This window comes from Carettochelys insculpta, chromosome 9 (genome assembly GCF_033958435.1).
Source record: "Carettochelys insculpta isolate YL-2023 chromosome 9, ASM3395843v1, whole genome shotgun sequence".
NCBI lineage: Eukaryota > Metazoa > Chordata > Testudines > Carettochelyidae > Carettochelys > Carettochelys insculpta.
The window spans coordinates 65,656,655-65,674,818 of record NC_134145.1 but is presented as its reverse complement, the minus strand read 5'-3'; the positions used below and the strand labels follow the sequence as shown (position 1 = coordinate 65,674,818).

Sequence of the window (18,164 nt, the reverse complement as noted above, 5' to 3'; positions counted from 1 at the left end):
ACGGAAGACCCAACCTTAGTGCCTGAAAAGGGATTCTGGAGACCAACTTTAATATCTGTAGCTGATGGCCTCTTGAGGCCTGAAAGCTCAAACTACACAAGCCAGGAGCCAGGCAGGAAGACCCAGTGCAGGGTATAGGACTGGAACACAGGACACATAAGCCGTGTCTACACGTGCACGCTACTTCGAAGTAGCGGCACTAACTTCGAAATAGCGCCCATCACGGCTACACGCGTTGGGCGCTATTTCGACGTTAACTTCGACGTTAGGCGGCGAGACGTCGAAGTCACTATCCTCATCAGGGCCGTGTCTACACGTGCCCCAAACTTCGAAATGGCCATGCAAATGGCCATTTCGAAGTTTACTAATGAAGCACTGAAATGCATATTCAGCGCTTCATTAGCATGCGGGCGGCAGTGGCGCTTCGAAATTGATGCGCCTTGCTGCCGCGCGGCGCATCCCGAAGGGGCTCCTTTTCGAAAGGGCCCCACCTACTTCGAAGTCCCCTTATTCCCATGAGCTCATGGCCATTTGCATGGCCATTTCGAAGTTTGGGGCACGTGTAGACACAGCTGCGTGTCCCGCAACTTCGAAATAGCGGGGTCCGCCATGGCGGCCATCAGCTGAGGGGTTGAGAGACGCTCTCTCTCCAGCCCCTGCGGGGCTCTATGGTCACCGTGGGCAGCAGCCCTTAGCCCAGGGCTTCTGGCTGCTGCTGCTGCAGCTGGGAATCCATGCTGCATTCACAGGGTCTGCAACCAGCTGTCGGCTCTGTGGATCTTGTGTTGTTTAGCGCAACTGTGTCTAGGAGGGGCCCTTTAAGGGAGCGGCTTGCTGTTGAGTCCGCCCTGTGACCCTGTCTGCAGCTGTGCCTGGCACCCTTATTTCGATGTGTGCTACTTTGGCGTGTAGACATTCCCTCTCAGCGCCTATTTCAATGTGGTGCTGCGCAACGTCGAAGTTGAACATCGACGTTGCCAGCCCTGGAGGACGTGAAGATGTTATTCATCGAAATAGCCTATTTCGATGTTGCTACATCAAAATAAGCTATTTCGATGCAGGCTTCACGTGTAGACGTAGCCATAGGCTGTGTCTACACGTGCCCCAAACTTCGAAATGGCCATGCAAATGGCCATTTCGAAGTTTACTAATGAAGCGCTGAAATGCATATTCAGAGCTTCATTAGCATGCGGGCGGCAGCGGCGCTTCGAAATTGACGAGCCTTGCCGCCGCGCGGCGCGTCCAGACGGGGCTCCTTTTCGAAAGGATGCCACCTTCTTCGAAGTCCCCTTATTCCCATGAGCTCATGGGAATAAGGGGACTTCGAAGTAGGTGGGGCCCTTTCGAAAAGGAGCCCCGTCTGGACGCGCCGCGCGGCGGCAAGGCTCGTCAATTTCGAAGCGCCGCTGCTGCCTGCATGCTAATGAAGCTCTGAATATGCATTTCAGCGCTTCATTAGTAAACTTCGAAATGGCCATTTGCATGGCCATTTCGAAGTTTGGGGCACGTGTAGACACAGCATAGGGTGAGGAAAAACAGAAGACGACTGTGAGCTTTGTTCAGGGCTATGGTTTTTAAAGTGATGTAAGGTATTTTCTATTTTAAAGCATTTAATAGCCCTGCAGGATTTTTTGTGCAGCAGCTAACTAGAATAAAGGCAGCAATAAAGTTGAGAAAGGGCACCAAACAATCAAGAAGAGCCCCAGCCCTTGCCATGGAAGCAACACCTACTCACTACAGCCATTTGCTCTGCCACTCATACTCTACTTCCTTCAGCTCTGAGCACCAGCCCTGCTTCCAGAGATAGTTATCTTTCAGCCCATGCAACCATGTACCTAACTCCCCTAGGCTCTGGCTGCAGTGGGCTATTGTGGGATGTTGTCCTTTCAATTACACCTTTATGCTCTCTAGGTTTTATTAATGCCAGGTTAAAGCCCAGTGTGGCTGGGTTCAGCTCCTAGAGAGTTTTCTGTCAACGATGCAACCAACCATCTCGAGCCCCCACCCAGTGACCTGGGACAATCTCACCCCACCTGCTGGGTGCCTGTAAGGTAGTTCTTCCCCTCTGGCAAGCACAGTCTAAGATAGAAACAGCTTGTTTAATAACAATAGTCTAACCCAAGGTTACACAAGGACACATGCAATATATATAAACAAAGGAGAGAGAAACCCCATTAAACAAGGTACCATCCTAATACTTTATAGGACCCAAGTCTCTTTCTGAGGGCTCTTTGCCTTTACCCTCCCCCCACACTTATAGGGTGTACTTCTCACGGTACAGTCCAAGACCCAGAGTCCACAAATACATCACCATGGCTGTGCTAGCTGTCTACTTGTCCACGGCTTCCTGCCAACTGCTGACTGCCCATTGCTCCTCCTACTGATCATCTACCTGCTATGAGTTTGGCCTGAGACAAAACTCTGTGATTTTAACTCTTAGTAGTCTCACCTGCCATCTTATGATTTCAGCTCTCACTATCCACCAAAGCAATATCTTTTAAAAAATACAAACACTAGCATTGAGCCCTCTTGTTTAACAAGCGAAGAGACCTAGTCAAACCAGGGTTATGGCTATTTGGACAAAGCTTAGACAAAGCCAACTCACCCCCACTAGAGGGCTCAAATAGTACTCATCCTTTTCTACTTTAAAATGCTTTAGACTAGGGGAGCCCTGTGCAATCCATGCCTTAGCCAGTTATGATGACTGCCCTGTCCTCCAACAACAACTTCCAGCATTGGTGAGATTTCACAATTCTTATACTGAGTGTTCACAAAAATTGTGATTTTACAACAATGTGTTTACAATAAACAAAATTCCCTTGCTTCCTTGCTACCCATCAGGCTTTGTTTGCAAGGTATCACATATACACACCTTTGCATTCTCATGCAAATGATCTCTGGGAGATGCATTCCTCCCAGCCTTCACCAGCATTGTGTTCCTGCAGGCACATTCCTTACATAAGAAAGATTAATTCAAACAGACGTGCAGAGAAGTGCTAGGAGGATGACCAGAGAAATAGAAAACTGACCTTATGAAAGGCAACTCAAAGAGCTTGGATAGTTTAGCCAAACCAAACAAAGGCTGAGGGAAAAATGTGATTGCTCTCTATAAATATATCAGAGGGATAAACACTAGGAACGGAGGGGAGTTATTAAAGTTAAGCACTAATACACACATAAGAATAAATGGATATAAACTGCCCATCAATAAACTTAGGCTTGAAATGAGATGGTTTCTACCCATCAAAGGAATGAATTTCTGGAACAACCTCCCAAAAGGAGTGGGAGGTGGACAGAACTAAAATATGTAAGTAGCATCAAGACCACAATTAATGAGTTTATGGAGGGGAGGATGTGATGAATCTGCCTACAGTGGCCTGACTGTTCGCAGCAAATACCTCCAAAGGTCAATGATAGGATGCTGGATGGGGAGGGCTCTGACTGACGACAGAATTCTTTCCAAGGGTCTGGCTGGTGGGTCTTGCCCACACTCCCAGAATCCAACTGAGTCATCAGATATGGGGTCAGGAAGGAATTTTCTCCTCATTCAGACTGGCAGAGACTGCATGGGATTGGGGGTGCAGTTAGCACCTCACTCTGCAGGACAGGGCATGGGTCATTTGCAGATTTACATAAGTGTCAATGGTGGAGTCTCTGTAATGAGAAGACTTTAAGCCGTGATTTGGGGATTACAGTAACTCCTTCTCTTAGGGGTCTGTTACACGTATGTGAGCTTCCGTGACCTGCAGTGTGCAGGTGGTCAGACCTGATGAGTACATGAGCATTGTTCAACTTTGGAAGGGCTTAAAGAGCAAGAGTTGGACAGGAACTGGCTTCTGGGAGAAAAGGTGCATGCATGCAATCCTGACAACAACTTTCAGAGGACTCCTTTACTTGCAGAAAAAAAAAAAATCACAGTTTGGATTCATGAAGGTGAATGGTTTCATCTTCAAAACGCTCTAGTCCTTCCAAATGTTCAAAATACAACATTTCAATCACACAGGACTGCCAGTCAGGTGCACAAGGGGAACCCACACCACCATTCCACCTGTAAAGGGGCTGAACTCACCACTGCAGCATCTCCTACTGGTCACTCAGGGATATTTTTTTTTTTGGAGAGCAAGTGTTATAAAATGACTTTTAGGTTTGAGTTCAATTACTAAAGCATATATTAAGAACATATTTATCCATTCATAAAATATATTTTACAATCTATTTAAGGCATTCTCTAACCCTGGACAATGCAGCAGATGCAGCTCCCCAAATTCCTGCTGCAGACAGAATGTCAGAGCAACATTCAGTGATGTCCCTCAAGAAAATGGAAGCACGGGGTGGGGTGTGCACTAGTGAAACCTGAGACTAGATTACCTGTAATATTTCAATGGCCAGGTACTCTGCTGAAAGCTGAGCTTCAGATTGGCACCTCCTTCTAGCCAATGTGTCCCCTGCTGTTCAAGTCCAGACCTGCATCATTACCAGGGTCACAGCATCCTCTTCTGGACACTACCCTCCAGCAATGCCCACTAGAGTCTCTCATCCCCCTCCAGGGATACTAGCAATCCTGCCTCCATACACCCACCACTGGAGTCAATGGCAGCGTCAGCTAGCCCTTCACCTCAGGAACAAGCCATTGACCATAATGGCCACTCCTTCGTGTGGCTAGGTGCAGTGCAATGGGGAAGGGGAAGGACCCAGGTCTGCGCACTTATCTGGACCCCAGCCAAGGACCCTGTGGCAGAAGCTTTGTCCCCACCTTTCTCCTCTCTCCCCATCTACGGCCTCCTGTTTCCTGGGACACTTCCTCCATGACCCCTTTGTATCAGGTCCAGCAGTTGGGCAGTTGTCAGACTGCAGCCTCTCCCTAGTTCCCCTTAGCCTGCCCAACACTGCTCCATGTAAGGTGCTTCTCCCCTGCTGGGAGCCAGTCCTGCACCCTCCCTAGCCTGCCAAGCAGCTCCTGATATACAGGGCTGCTCCAGCAAACTTCCTTTTGACTCACTCTTCACAAGCCTCTCTCCAGGTGGATGGGGTGCTGCACAGGATGCCTCCAGACTGCTGTAACCCCTTCCCTGCAGGAGCTGGGCAGTTGTCCCCCATACCACCTCAAAGTGCTGCCAGCCAGGGGTGTAGGGATCCCCATTCTCCATACTTCTGCACTGCCAGGCAGGGGTATTAGGGGAATGTCTGACCCCTCCACATATTTTCTGTACTCTCTGCTCTTGTACCATTTGTCCATCTGTCCTTCCCTGTAAATCAAGCAGAGAGTCCCATACACAGACTCTTTTCTCCAAATACAGTCCAAGGCATTCTGGCACATCTATGCAGCTCCCTATTGTCCTCCCCCCCTGGATTTGAGACATGCAGGACAAAACTCGTAGAAAGGCCCAGACTGGGGATTTGGGCCTTGCAGAGACAGAAGCCAGATAAGAAGTTAAAATCTGAGTCTGGGTTCAGATGTGATGTTTCCGTAGGGCCCAGGTGTCCCAGAGCAGGAATGCCAAGTCAAGCACCTGAGTCATGCTGAGCTTGTTTGCTAAGGAGTTAAGTACATTCCCAACTGAAAAAAGCTTGCTACTAAGGTGAGAGAAGATTGGGATTGGAGTCTGACTGTTCACAATGTACAGAGAACTTAAATGTCTGCTGTGTGTTAACTGCATGAGACCACTGGGATTAAACACTTGATCTGTGCCTTCACACAGAGATCATGGCAGTATGATCTCACATTGTCAATGGAAGCACCTTGAACAAAAGTTGGGTCTGGCAGAGACGAATGTGCCTGGTCTTGATGGCTGCATTTTCCCTCCACTCCCAAACATCCCCAGCCATGGCAAATTCATTTCTTCCAGCTGATTGTACCGGGGAGTGGGATGTTGAAAGGAGCCTTTCTCAATTTTCTCTCTGAGCAGATGGGCTTGCTGGCTTCAGGAGTTTCCTTAGATCTGAATTCAGTGAGGAGAACATTGAGTTCTGGATTGCATGTGAAGAATATAAAAAAATCAAATCCCTCACCAAGATGGCTGAGAAAGCCAAGAAAATTTATGAGGAGTTCATCCAGACGGAGGCACCTAAAGAGGTCAGTCCAGTCAGAGGGGTGATTGATGTGGAGAGGGAGGGAGACATGACCCAAGAACTGATACTATCAAAGCAAATTGCTCACATTTTGCTTATTTGAAAGCCACACTGGCATCGTGTCTAGAACTGAAGAGCCATAGAAAATGTGTGGAAATTGGAGCAGATTCCACCCACCCGGTCTACAATCCAAAGGCATGATCAGTGGAGCCTTAAGCTCCACACTGGTGTAGAGGGAAGGGTCACCATGCAAGTCTGGTGCCTGCACTTTTGTTGCACCAGCTTCCATTCCTCTGTAGAGCTAGTGAACAGGATACCTGGCTTACACTGGTTTGGAACATGTGAGAATTTGCAAATATTTAGTTATATTTAAAGAATCTGTGATGCCAGCAACAGGTTTATCTTTATGGTGATGGCTCACTAACGTACCTGCCTCAGTGTATGCACACTGACACCTCAGTGTCTCTGACACCTCTCAGGAACAGCCAGCTCTCACTGAACTCTAACACAGCCTAAACTTCCCGCAAGCCCTTCCTCCCACCTCCATCCCCGCCCAGCCAGACCATCCTTAGCTTGCCTGTCACTCACACTGGCAACCAGCATGTCACTTTTACCTGGCCCTTACCCAGACCTACACCTCCAAACTGTGTCTAACCCTCACAGCTGTGGCCCTAGGGCACTGGAAAGACCCAGTATCAAAAGCCTACAAAATGCATAAAAGCATTTATTCAAGCTCCTGCCTTAGTTAGTATGATCGTCTCTTGGACCACAAGCCTCCAAAGACTCATTGCAGTTCATAATGCTGCTGCAAGCCTGTCTCCTAACCCAGGTGCTCCCTCTTTACAGCACACCAATAGCCTCACTGGGCCCCTGGGCAAAGTGAGAGGGCAGCTCTGCACTCTCAGAAGGGTCAGGTTCTGGGACAGAAGGGATGGAGATGGGACAGCCAGCTCTCAGCATCACTCCATCCTACAGAAGCAGCTGGAACCCTGGGCACTTTTGAATTGCCAGGCCCTGTGACAATTGCCTCCCCTCCCTTTGCCCCCAGCATCAGTGGATCTGCCTCCTTTCTCCAAGCACAAGGCTTGTTTCCAGTTTCCACCTTCCCTCTTTCTTAGCTCCATCCAGGGAATCTCATAATTTCCAGCAGTGACAGGACAGGTGCAGGAAATTCACCAATCTTCTTCTTGTGGAGAAGCCCTATGGTCCAAACAAACAAGAGTGAAAAAAGGCAGGAGAGGCAGCCTGAAAGTCACAGTTGCTCATCTGATGTTTTCTCTCTATGTATATTCTCACGCAAACTATGGTAAGATAATGTTAAAGTTGAGTGTTTGTGTAGGTAATTGAAGGGAAATAACATTACAGCAATGTCATAATTATTGCAAAACTATTAATCCATGGCAAAAAGCTATGTTAACATATATTTATGGCTGCTTGGTGATACATTGTCCTGTGGCAGAAAGCTCACTTGCACAAAACTCAAATTTGTAAGAAACAGGAAATGCACAGTTAAGATTTCCCATGCAACATTATCTCTACCCTCTTTCAACAACATCCCTCTATGCATACCTTTCCTCCGCCAATCCCACAGCTGCTGAAATGAGCAAGCATTTCATCTCCTTTTACAATCCACACAACGGGATTGAGGTAGGGACTCTCCCCCCACAGTATTCCAGCTAACACTTTCAACATACCAACAGGCGACCTGAACCCTGCATCAATGTAGTTTTTTTTCCCCCCATTGAATTTCCTAGATTTTTTTAAAGGAAAAATGTTGCTGGTGGAAGTTGGTAGCCATTTAGACAGCTGTACTTATGCCCCGCAATTAACATACTGAGACAATTCTGCCCCCCACCCAACACACACATACCAGCAGCATCCCACCAGCCCTGTTTTGGCAGGCTTCCCCAGCCATGTCCCTTTACCCAGCCCTCCCCACAACAAAAATGGACTGCATCTCCCTCAAGTCCTTATTCCCTGATAGGCAAATGTCTCTATGGCCATTATTACCTCCCATAAGCCAATTCACATGCAGTCCCTGGTGCAATGGAAAGATGCTGGGGTGCAAGGTCATTGGGAAGCACTGGCAGCACCTGGAATGCAGGAGGCTGGCATGCAGTGGGCTTAGGACACACTTGTAGAACTGTGGAGTTCAGGCAGGTTGGGATGCAGTGGGATTGAGGTACGGGTCTAGAATGCACTGTCAGGTCTGGGCAGAAGGGTAGATGGGCTGTACAAAGATTAGGGCACAGAAGAAAAGTTAGGGATGATGAGGTTTTGGGGTGCACTGTAAGAACCAATGGCATGGGGAACTCGGGGGTGCACTGGCAGAAGTGGATTGAGAAGCATGGGCTTTGGCACCCTCCAGCCAGGAGGTGCAGTTATGCTGGAGTACACTGACAGACCTGGAGGTACCTGTGGGTGGAGTGCACTGGCAGAGCTGAGCATGCAAGGAGTCAGGGCACACTGGCAGAGCTGGAGGGTTCAGGGGTGCAGAGCTGAGGGTGTAAGGGGGTTCACAAAATTGCCATTCATGACACAAATCGTAGCAACCGCCGATCACTTAGTCTAAAATATCTTTTGTCTTAAACTGGGGGGAGGGGCTGTGATTCACTTCACTTTGGTAGGTTCACAGAAGGTGCTGTCGATAATGAGGTTGATTCATCCAGTCCTTCACACCTTACAGTTTATTAATACAAGGCAGTTAAAGAAAAACTGTTTTGTGGGGCACCTGTAACAGGGAATCCCCTAATTCCAATGACACCATATCTGAATTACTAATGCACCCCGGCAACTCAGTATTGGTGCACATGCTATGTACAAATGTACTTATTCCTAACTACTGTTCTTAGTTTGGGCCCCCAAGGTTCAATGGACAACACGCATTATTTTGGGTAAAACTCCAGAGAGTGAGATCATATTGACCCACCTGACATCAATAGCTGGCTCTCCAGGTCTGGGAAAACCCCCATTCCCCTCCCCCAAGAAACACTTTAAATTGTTTGGTCTCACATCTCAAGATTTGTTAGTTGAAATGGCTCCAAACTTGAATCATTAACCCTCCCTCTCAGCCTCCCGAGACACACCAAATTGAAATGAATCCAGCTACAGATAAGTACATAAACTTTACAGAGGTCAGCCTTTAAACAGATGTCTTGGTAGAACCTTAACTATAGTGGTCCCGCATGCCACTATAATAAAGCCAGAAGAATGAGAGTTAAGGGAAATCTAAGCATGTTGAAGAGTTAAATGGAATCATAGAATCCTAGGGCTGGAAAAGACCTCAGGAGGTGATCGAGTCCAGGCCCCTGCTCAAAGCAAGATCAGCCCTAACTAAATCAGCCAGGACTTTGTCAAGCTGTGACTTAAAAATCTCTAGGGATGGAAATTCCATCACCTCTCTAGGTAACAAGTTCCAGTGCTTCACCACCCTCTTATTGACACAGCTCTTACCTAGCAGTCTCCATCCACAAGTGCTTTACAAAGCAGGTTGGTAAAATTAAGCCCATTTTGAAGATGGGTGAAAGGAGACAGAGGGGACAGTACCTTGCCTAAGGTCCCCAAGTCATTGACAGAGCTAGAACTAAAATCAAAGATAATGGTTTTTAATTTAGATTTTGTCTGTGAATTTTCCTAGCTTTGAAAAATCTGCATTCACAGACTTTAAAGTAGAATCTTGATGAGAATACTAGAAAATGCATTGTTGGCAAGGGGAGGGTAATAGTCAGCACTGACATTAGACAATTCCTCTGTAGCTGAATTTCTGAGAACAGAATCCCTAGGGCACCAAATCAACCCAAAGAAGTCAGAGTACACTGGTTAGTTACACTGGGAGTAAAGCTGCTTGTATTACCAGAGTAGGGCAAAGCAGCTGAAGTGCCCTGCTGAGTGTACCCCCTAACTTGCATGTTTAGAGGGCTGTGTCAGTGCAATGTTTTTCTGTGCAGGAGGAGATGGGGAGACCCCCCACCCTAGGGTTTCTATGCTAGAACGCTCCCCTGTGCTCTGCCTGTCCAGCACTGAGGCCCATGGGTCATTTCCCTCAGACCACTGGATCATTAACGTCAATAGGGATGTTACATGCAAATTAACTGTAGAGGCACTGTGGCGACTGGTAGAATTACCTCTACAAGCACAATAGGTTCACTTGCCTGTGTCTAATCACAGGGTTAAACGTGATCTAAGTCTAGGGAGTGTATATGTTATTTTTTCATATAAAAATAAGAGCTTGAATCTTTTCTTCAGGGACAGAACAATGTTCCACCTGCACTATGGAGTCATGATCAATGTCCGTCAATACCCAGTTAAACTTACCTTGCTCTTTGCACGTCTATATCTGGATAGTGTCACGTGGGTCCCACTACCCTGCTCATGGCACTGAGTCCTTGCCCTGTTCACTTCCCTTTGTGTCTTTGTCACAGGTGAATATCGACCACAGCACCAAAGCTGTGACCATGAAGAACTTGATGGAGCCATCAGCAGACAGCTTCAGTGAGGCTCAGAAGCGAATCTTTGCCCTAATGGAGAAGGACTCTCTGCCCAGATTTGTGCGGTCAGAGTTTTATCACGAGTTAATCAAATAGTAATGTAGCAAGGCTGTATAATGTATTCACTGCTAGGTAGGCACTTGCTGTGAACCATGCTATTGCCTATTTCCAAAACCTACCTTCTGTCTGTTGCTCCTTTGCCTTAAAGAAATCAAATTGAGAAAAAATTCAATTGCTTTGCTAAACTTCTTCTGTATTGTTCTGGACTCTCACTTATGTGTCATCTCTCTCCTCTTCTATGTTCTCCCTTCCTAAGGCCCCTGTTACGAAAAAGGCCTAGTGATTTTACCGATTGCTGCAGAGGTCAAAAAAGTACCCAGAAAGTTACTTGAGTAAAAGTACAGCTACTAGAGTGGGGATATACTTAAGTACAAGTCACCATTGTCCCTTTGGAAAGCTACTTAAGAAAAAGTACACACGCATCAAGTCTAGATTGTACTCAAATATCCAGAAATGAAAACAGCTTCACTTTTCATCAAGTAACTTTTTGGGTATTTTTTTCCATCTCTGCATTGCTGTTAGACCGCATTACTGAGAGTCATATTGGCAGCCAGTTGACAGTAAGCTTGTCCAAAGAGACTCCCTGGAGATTCCAAAGAGGCTTGCAAGAGCATTGATGATCATCTGTTATGCAGGGCTGTGACCTGCAGAGATCACAGTTCCTAGGTCTCGTCCAAACTATTAAGTTTTTTTGACAAAGTTACATTAATGTACAGCAATGGCTTTAATTAAACCACTGTGCATCTTCACACTCTGCTCCTTGGGTTTGCAGAGGGCATCCACAACTAACAGCTCTTGCATCAACACAGAGCAGTGTACTGTGGCTAGGTATCCCTCTGTGCAACTGGCTGCAGGTGCTTTGGGGAGGGTTTGCAAAGCCTCCCATGATGCAGGTTTCTCGATTCCATTGTTCCATGTGCATCCTACAAGATTGCCCGACACTTTGCAACTGAAGTGTGAAGCAATGTCCACATGACTTTTGGCCTGCCTCTCTCCTCCTTGCCTTTCAAGCAGGAGCATGGCCCCACGTGCTGCTTTTGAGCATGTTTGCAGGCACAGAAGCACTATGGAGTTTTCCCCAGCATGCACTGACCAAACAGCATGGAAGGCACAAGGTTATCTTTTCAAAACAGCTGCTGTGCAGACAAAGACAGGTAGGATGAGAGTCACAAACTGGTATCAATGATGGTTCTACTTGTGCCATACCCAGGTATGTGACATAATTAGAGATCCCAGACTGCGCACTTGAACTAGTAATATACTTACTGTTGCCAGTGTGCTGTGGGAGGCTATTTTGAGTGACAGGCCCTTCAACACAATGCCTCTGCTAGAGCAAACAGCACTCCTTTTGAACTGGAGACAGGGAGAAGAATAAAACAAAACCCATTTATCCAAAACATGGGACTGGAGCCTAGCAGCCAAGAGCTCTGTCTGCATTGGATTTAGTGGGCTTGTCATGCCCAGAGTCATAGACAACCCCCTACTAGCCTTATTTGATGTTCCTCAGGTGTTTAAAGGTGTGTTCAACTCACCAGTGTGGGTTATTCTGCTGGTGAAGTTCTGTCCCCACTAATCTTTTGAGAGCACTGTGCCAAAGTGAGAGTTCCGCACAAACACAAAAGATAAAGTAAAACGCAGGAGGTAAAAATTGTTGAAAAAACCTGGCCAATAGAAACCCTTTGGGTTAGGTGCTGAGAACAGCACGGCAGAAATGTCATCAGGGAAATAGGGGAAATAAAACCCCGCCTTCTTGAACACACAGCAAATGGTGCTGAACTTTGTGCTGTCCATTTCCTTCTGTCCACATGCCTCATTCTCTTTAGCTGGGGCATGCATATTTGTTTTACTGACACAGTTAGCCAGCTTGTGGCCAAGTTGGATGGGAAGAGTGGTGGTACTTCTGGAAGGTGCAAAACTTGTCTCATTTTGAAAAATATTACAGCTCACAGATGTTAGCCTTTTCCCTTGGTTCCAGCCAAGCTCGGCAGCCCCCAGAAATTGTGACCATCGGCAGACTATGGAGGGGGAGGAGAGGAGATGTGTCAAATAAAGCTGGGGTCTCAAACCAGTTTCAAGCTAAGTATCAATCAGCAGCATGATTGTCAGTAACTGGCTTCCTTGCTGGTGCAGAGGACTTAGCATTAATGTCTCTTCTCCAGGTGGTTTTGTATGTGCCAAGGTAGGAAGCCTGCAGTGCCACAGCTTGTCTGTGTCTAAATACAGGGTATCAGTTTCCACAGCCTTCATAGCTCCAGCATTTTCACTTTTAAAAATTTTTCAAAACTCTTGGTAATTTAAACAGGCCACCCACGCTTAGAATCCAGATCTGACAATACAAATCATAGGAGACTGTGTGCAACATGCAATAAAATAAACAATGGCTTTGCAAACCTTTTCCACACTTACACAAACTATAAAAAAATCCTCTCCAATATTTATACCTCATTTCTATGGTGACAGAATAAAAATACATGTGTAATTGCGCTGAATGTTCCAGGAAACAAAGGCTGCATTAATGCATTTATTTTCTTTCTCAAAAGCAAATGGCCTGGGAAAGTCAGAGGCCTTGAGACTAGGCCACTGCCTTGTTTTCTCATTTCTTTCCCATCTACAAAGATGTAATCTTTCTGTCAGTCAGCCTGAAATGTAGTCCAGCACAATATCACAATTGGTCTAGCCCATCGCAAAGGAACCTCACACATCTCTTGCCTCTCTGCTTGAGAAAGGCAATGATTAAAGTAGAAAATATCCCACAACAGAAGCCTTGTAGCTTAGGCATAGAACAGAACTAAGACCAAAACTAGTTCAGCAGTTGTAGGGTAAATATACATCCACTGGGACACATAGCCTTCCCATGTAATTCCACAGATGTTAGTGTAGGTCTCTTAAAGAAGTTATCTGGTTCAGCATGTCTCCACATAACATTGAGAGCCATACAGTGCACACACAAATGAAGATTAAAATTGTCTCTCAGCAGAAAGATTCCAACATGTCACTTACTTGTTTAAGATGGCACTGCAGAGACTGAAATACTTCTCAGTGGTACATCACAAATTCAAATCTGTAGTCACAAATGAACCAGACAAATCTTGTCTTAATTGGCAATATGTTTAACCCCTCCTCTCTCCAGTAAAACCTGCCCCAAGTCATCAGTAGATGACTTCTTGTTAATTTAAGTAACCTCTTTCAGGTGTCTTCATGTAGCCACAAAAAGCAAGCAGCCCTGTATCAGCTGAAAGACTAGCAACTTAATTTATTAGGTCCTGGTGAAGTGGGTCTTATCTGTGAAAGCTCATTACCTAATAAATTAAATTGTTAGTCTTTAACATGCTACAGGACTGCTTGCATTTTTGTGAAGCTACAGATTAATACAGCGACATCTCTGAGATTATTTACCCTGTATGTATCCAGTTCTCTAGTTAAAAAGTCATTCTTCTGTGTGATGTATCTGCTTTGGCTGATTCTTTGTATGGTGCTTAAAATGCACATCTCTCTATATACACATGTGAACATTACAGGCATACTTGAGCATACGGATACTCACAGAGATAGTTCCAGTCAATTTCTAAATTTTAACATGCTCTGCTGTTTGTTTGCCTAGTTATCACATGTATGCCTGCAAAATAGGTAGTTTTGAGCCAGTTTGACCATGCAAACATGCATGAGCAGTCATTCCATACCCAAAACTCAAGTTCATCTTTTGAAAATGTGATCCTAAAAGCCCACTTTTGTAGCCATCTGCTTTGGATTCCAAAGCATGCAATCTTTGTCCCATGAATCCTGCTGCAAGGCAATTTACATAGGAGAACAAGTTTCGGCAAGCTGCCTATTTACAGTGAAGTCACGACTGTGCACAGGTAGCAATTCTGGGCCCTGGGACAGAACAAACAATGCCCTCCCCTGCCCCCGCCCACACACACAATGGTCCACCAGATATATGCTGCACATGCACCAGTGACATGTTCCCTCTTTTTTTTTTCATTCATGTGAACAATTCATTCTGATGTGTGTAGAGTATGTGAGGATGTGAACTACCAGTAAAAACAAAAGCCAAAGTTACAATGATCAGAGGAGTAGCCCAGTTAGTCTGCATCTTCAAAAAACAATAAGAAGTCCTGTGGCAACTTATAGATTAACAGATATTTTGGAGCATAAGCTTGCATGGGCAAAGACCCGCTTCATCAGATGCATGAGTTGACACCTCTGGCCCTCCTCTTGACTTGGACTCCCTACTTTACATGAGCCTATAAATTTAGACCCTCCTCTGGAACCGCCACTCATATATCTGACGAAGCGGGTCTTTGCCCATGAAAGTTTATTCCCCAAAATATCTGTTAGTCTATACTGTGCAACAGGATTTCTTGTTGTTTTTAAAGTTATAATGTATATTTTTAAAAGTTACCATAGGAATAATGACTCCAACCAGAAGAAATAAGGCATTGTAGAACTCACTACCCAAAGAGGCCATGGGGTCGAGCTGGGGAGACTGAAACCCCAGAACGGCGAGGAATGTGGAGGAGCTGGTTGGGAAGGCCTGGCTGATCTGAGGGGGGATTTAAAGCAGCAGGAAACTCTGCTCTGCAAGCTGCTGCCTCTGTACAGACCTGAGTATGAAGCAACAGGGAGTGCTGCCCCACCTCCTGCTGCTTCGCATATCAGAGCTCAGGGGCTTGGTTCCAGCAGCTGGTGCCATGCCTCTACAGCAGCGCTAGTTGAAAGGATGGGGTGGCGGCAGCAGCCCTGGGCACCCTTTAATCCACCAGGTCCCTATACAATTGCCCGCTTTCCCCCACCCTCCGTTGGTGGGCCTGACCGTGCATTGCACTCATTAAAAGGAAAGATGGATGCTATGGACAACCAATGTGCCATAGGAATCATGGGTACCAGAGGTAGGGTGACTGGGCCTGTCAGCTGGGACTGTGAAAAGTGCTGTGGGTTATTTTGCTAACTAGCCTGTGTTCTTCCCCAGCCAACCAGGTTTCTCCCTACATAATGCTCCTTTGAAAATCCCTCTTTGTCTCATGAAAGCACAGGCCACCATTCTCATAAGAAACAGATGTTGGCTGTATTAGAATAGTACAGTGGTGTGCTGGGTGGCTCTGTACTGAGATGTGGTTTGTAACCTAAAAACTGCTTTGGTGTTTCACATGCTGGCAGCACAAATAGTGGTATCACAACCACCTCTGGTAGCACCGAGGCAGCAAGAGGCCTTGGGCCTGGGTTTGAGTTCTTTTGAAAGTGTAATATATGAGAAATCCCTCCTAGACTCCACTTCTGCTATGAAAAAACCTAAACCTCTTCAGATACTTATGTCCAGTTTAGCCTAGTTCTCCATTAGCTACGGATGGTCCAGTTCATGTGCCCTCAGAAACATATAGGATTTCTAAAAGCTGTGTTTGTGTAGACTATTAACTTTTATTCACTCTGGCATAAAGATAGTTGGAAATATGACGGATGACACCATCTAAAGACAAAGCAGATAATTCTGAAACCCAAGCAACATCTGCTAGGGGACCGATGCCATCTATAATATGTTTGTTGTCAAGTATTTTATATAGGTTATGTGACTCCTACTTTTATTGTTTTATGCATATATCAGGTTCTGTTACTCATGCTTTTATTGTTTTACACATATATCAGCATAATATATACAACATTATATATCTGTATTCTTATATACAAATTATATATGTTTATCATGTTAACTTCACATGGCTCCTTAGTGTCAGTGAATCAAAATGTATCATTTAAATGCAAATTAGTTAACAACATGATTGCTCCTTTCTCACACTTGCCCGTTGCCTCTCACAGCCATGAGCACCGAGTAGAAATAGGCTTTCAAATATTTTATTGTATTAAAACTAAGCCTTTCATGGGTATTTTCCTATAATGTTTTTCACTGTGTTGATATATGACGACTTCTTTCTTGGAGCAGCAGCTATTATCTTTAGAAGAAAAGCAAGGGGGGGTGTACTACACTGGGGAAAGGCCACTGGCCAGGGACCCTCTCCTGGCAAGGCAGTTCCAGACTGTACTTCTTGATCTCTGTGTATTTCTTTCATGTGACATCAGTAGTTCCAGAGTTCTGGCAGAGCAATCACTGAACTAAATGCCCCTCTCTTGGCTTCTCCTACTGCACGAACTGCCTCCTGGCCACTGGGTTGTGGCCACTTGCCTGTGTGTGGTTGGTAGGCTCCCTCCTTCTCAATGAGACCCATTTTCATTTTGCATTGTTTAAAGCCTGTATCTATTGCATCATGCCTGTGCTGTTAACTGCCTTGAGTGGGCTGTGGAAATACCCTGTGCTGATGGTACACAACCTGGAGAATCTTTAGGACCATAATCGCTTCAAATCTGCCCTTTGTGCACTGAAGATGTCACCATCATGTGAGGTCAAACAAATCACATCCCACTGCAAGGGGTGAACGTTGGTATAGGTCAATTCCCATGACAGGGCTTGTCTTGTAGGGTGTTAAGTGGTTCCTGAAGATACTCTTCTCCATCCACACCCATTTGCCATGTAGACCAACTGGTTTTCTGATGTAATATGTCTCTTATCTTCAGTGTAACCAGAATATAAAAGTGTTATCACTGCCATGATTCTTTGACTTGTTTATTTACTTCATTGCTCTATGATCAGATACCGGGCTTGGCTTCAGCAAAGCATTCCCAGGACATGGCTTTTACTAGCAAGCCAAATGAAAGCAGCCTCTTTCAGGTGCCCAGGACAAGTTCTGCTCTGGGACTGTCAACTCAGCAGGGGGACATCAGGCTGCCACCAATGGTTTCTCAGATGCCCCTCCCCCAACATATGAGAGAGATGGGATGCCTGGGTAAACCCCTATGGGCCCAGGGTTACTATGCCATAATAGGCCATTGACTCAGAGACGAGGGGACTGGCTGCTGTACCGATGACACTGAAGGCACCCACTGGGCTGGGGTATGGCCCACTGTCAATGACATCTCCTCTGAGATGGAACTAGATGGCACATTAACTATATTTGGAGACACCAGCACCAGTGCATGTGGCAAGCCCACACATCGAATGTGGAATGGACATTAGCAACACAGCTCAAAGAACACCAGTTATGACCAAAGAGGGCAGCAAAAAGCCAGACCTAGGGGCAGGTGAGCCAGGCAGTTGCCTGGAGCCATCACTTTCAAGGGACCACCAAAAAGCCCCTAACTGCCCATGATCCAGGGTTGGTCCCTGCGGCACTGTCCACGCTCCTGGGTGAGCGCTTTGTTCCCAGGCAGCCCCTTCCCAGGGCTGCCAATTGGCTAGGACTGGTCCTGTGGCAGCATGACACAGAATACAGCCAAGCCAAACTCTCTCCAGCAGCCCGGGTCCCTTCTAGCACAACAGCCAGTGAGGAGCCAGAACAGGACACAGCCCAGACACAAGAGGCATCATAGGCTGCAAGTTATTTGGGCATGAGATGCTCAGGCACCATGAATATTCAAGGCTGGAGGCTCCGCTCCAGCAATGTTTGGAGATGGGTTTCTCCCTTGGCCCTGCTTGCCACTGAGTTTGAAAGCAGGTAGCTG

The 18,164-nt window shown here is 46.2% G+C and overlaps 1 protein-coding gene across 1 annotated transcript in view; it reads left to right on the top strand.

Annotated features, from left to right (window-relative positions):
• RGS5 (regulator of G protein signaling 5) overlaps positions 1-17,207 on the top strand; it is a 63,636-nt gene extending 46,429 nt beyond the window's left edge. Inside the window, exons 4-5 of the mRNA XM_075002785.1 lie at positions 5,907-6,073; positions 10,491-17,207. Of these exons, the coding sequence (XP_074858886.1) occupies positions 5,907-6,073; positions 10,491-10,652 (329 nt within the window). The 3' untranslated portion in view covers positions 10,653-17,207. The remainder of the gene's footprint in view (positions 1-5,906; positions 6,074-10,490) is intronic.
• The last annotated feature ends 957 nt before the right edge of the window (positions 17,208-18,164 follow it).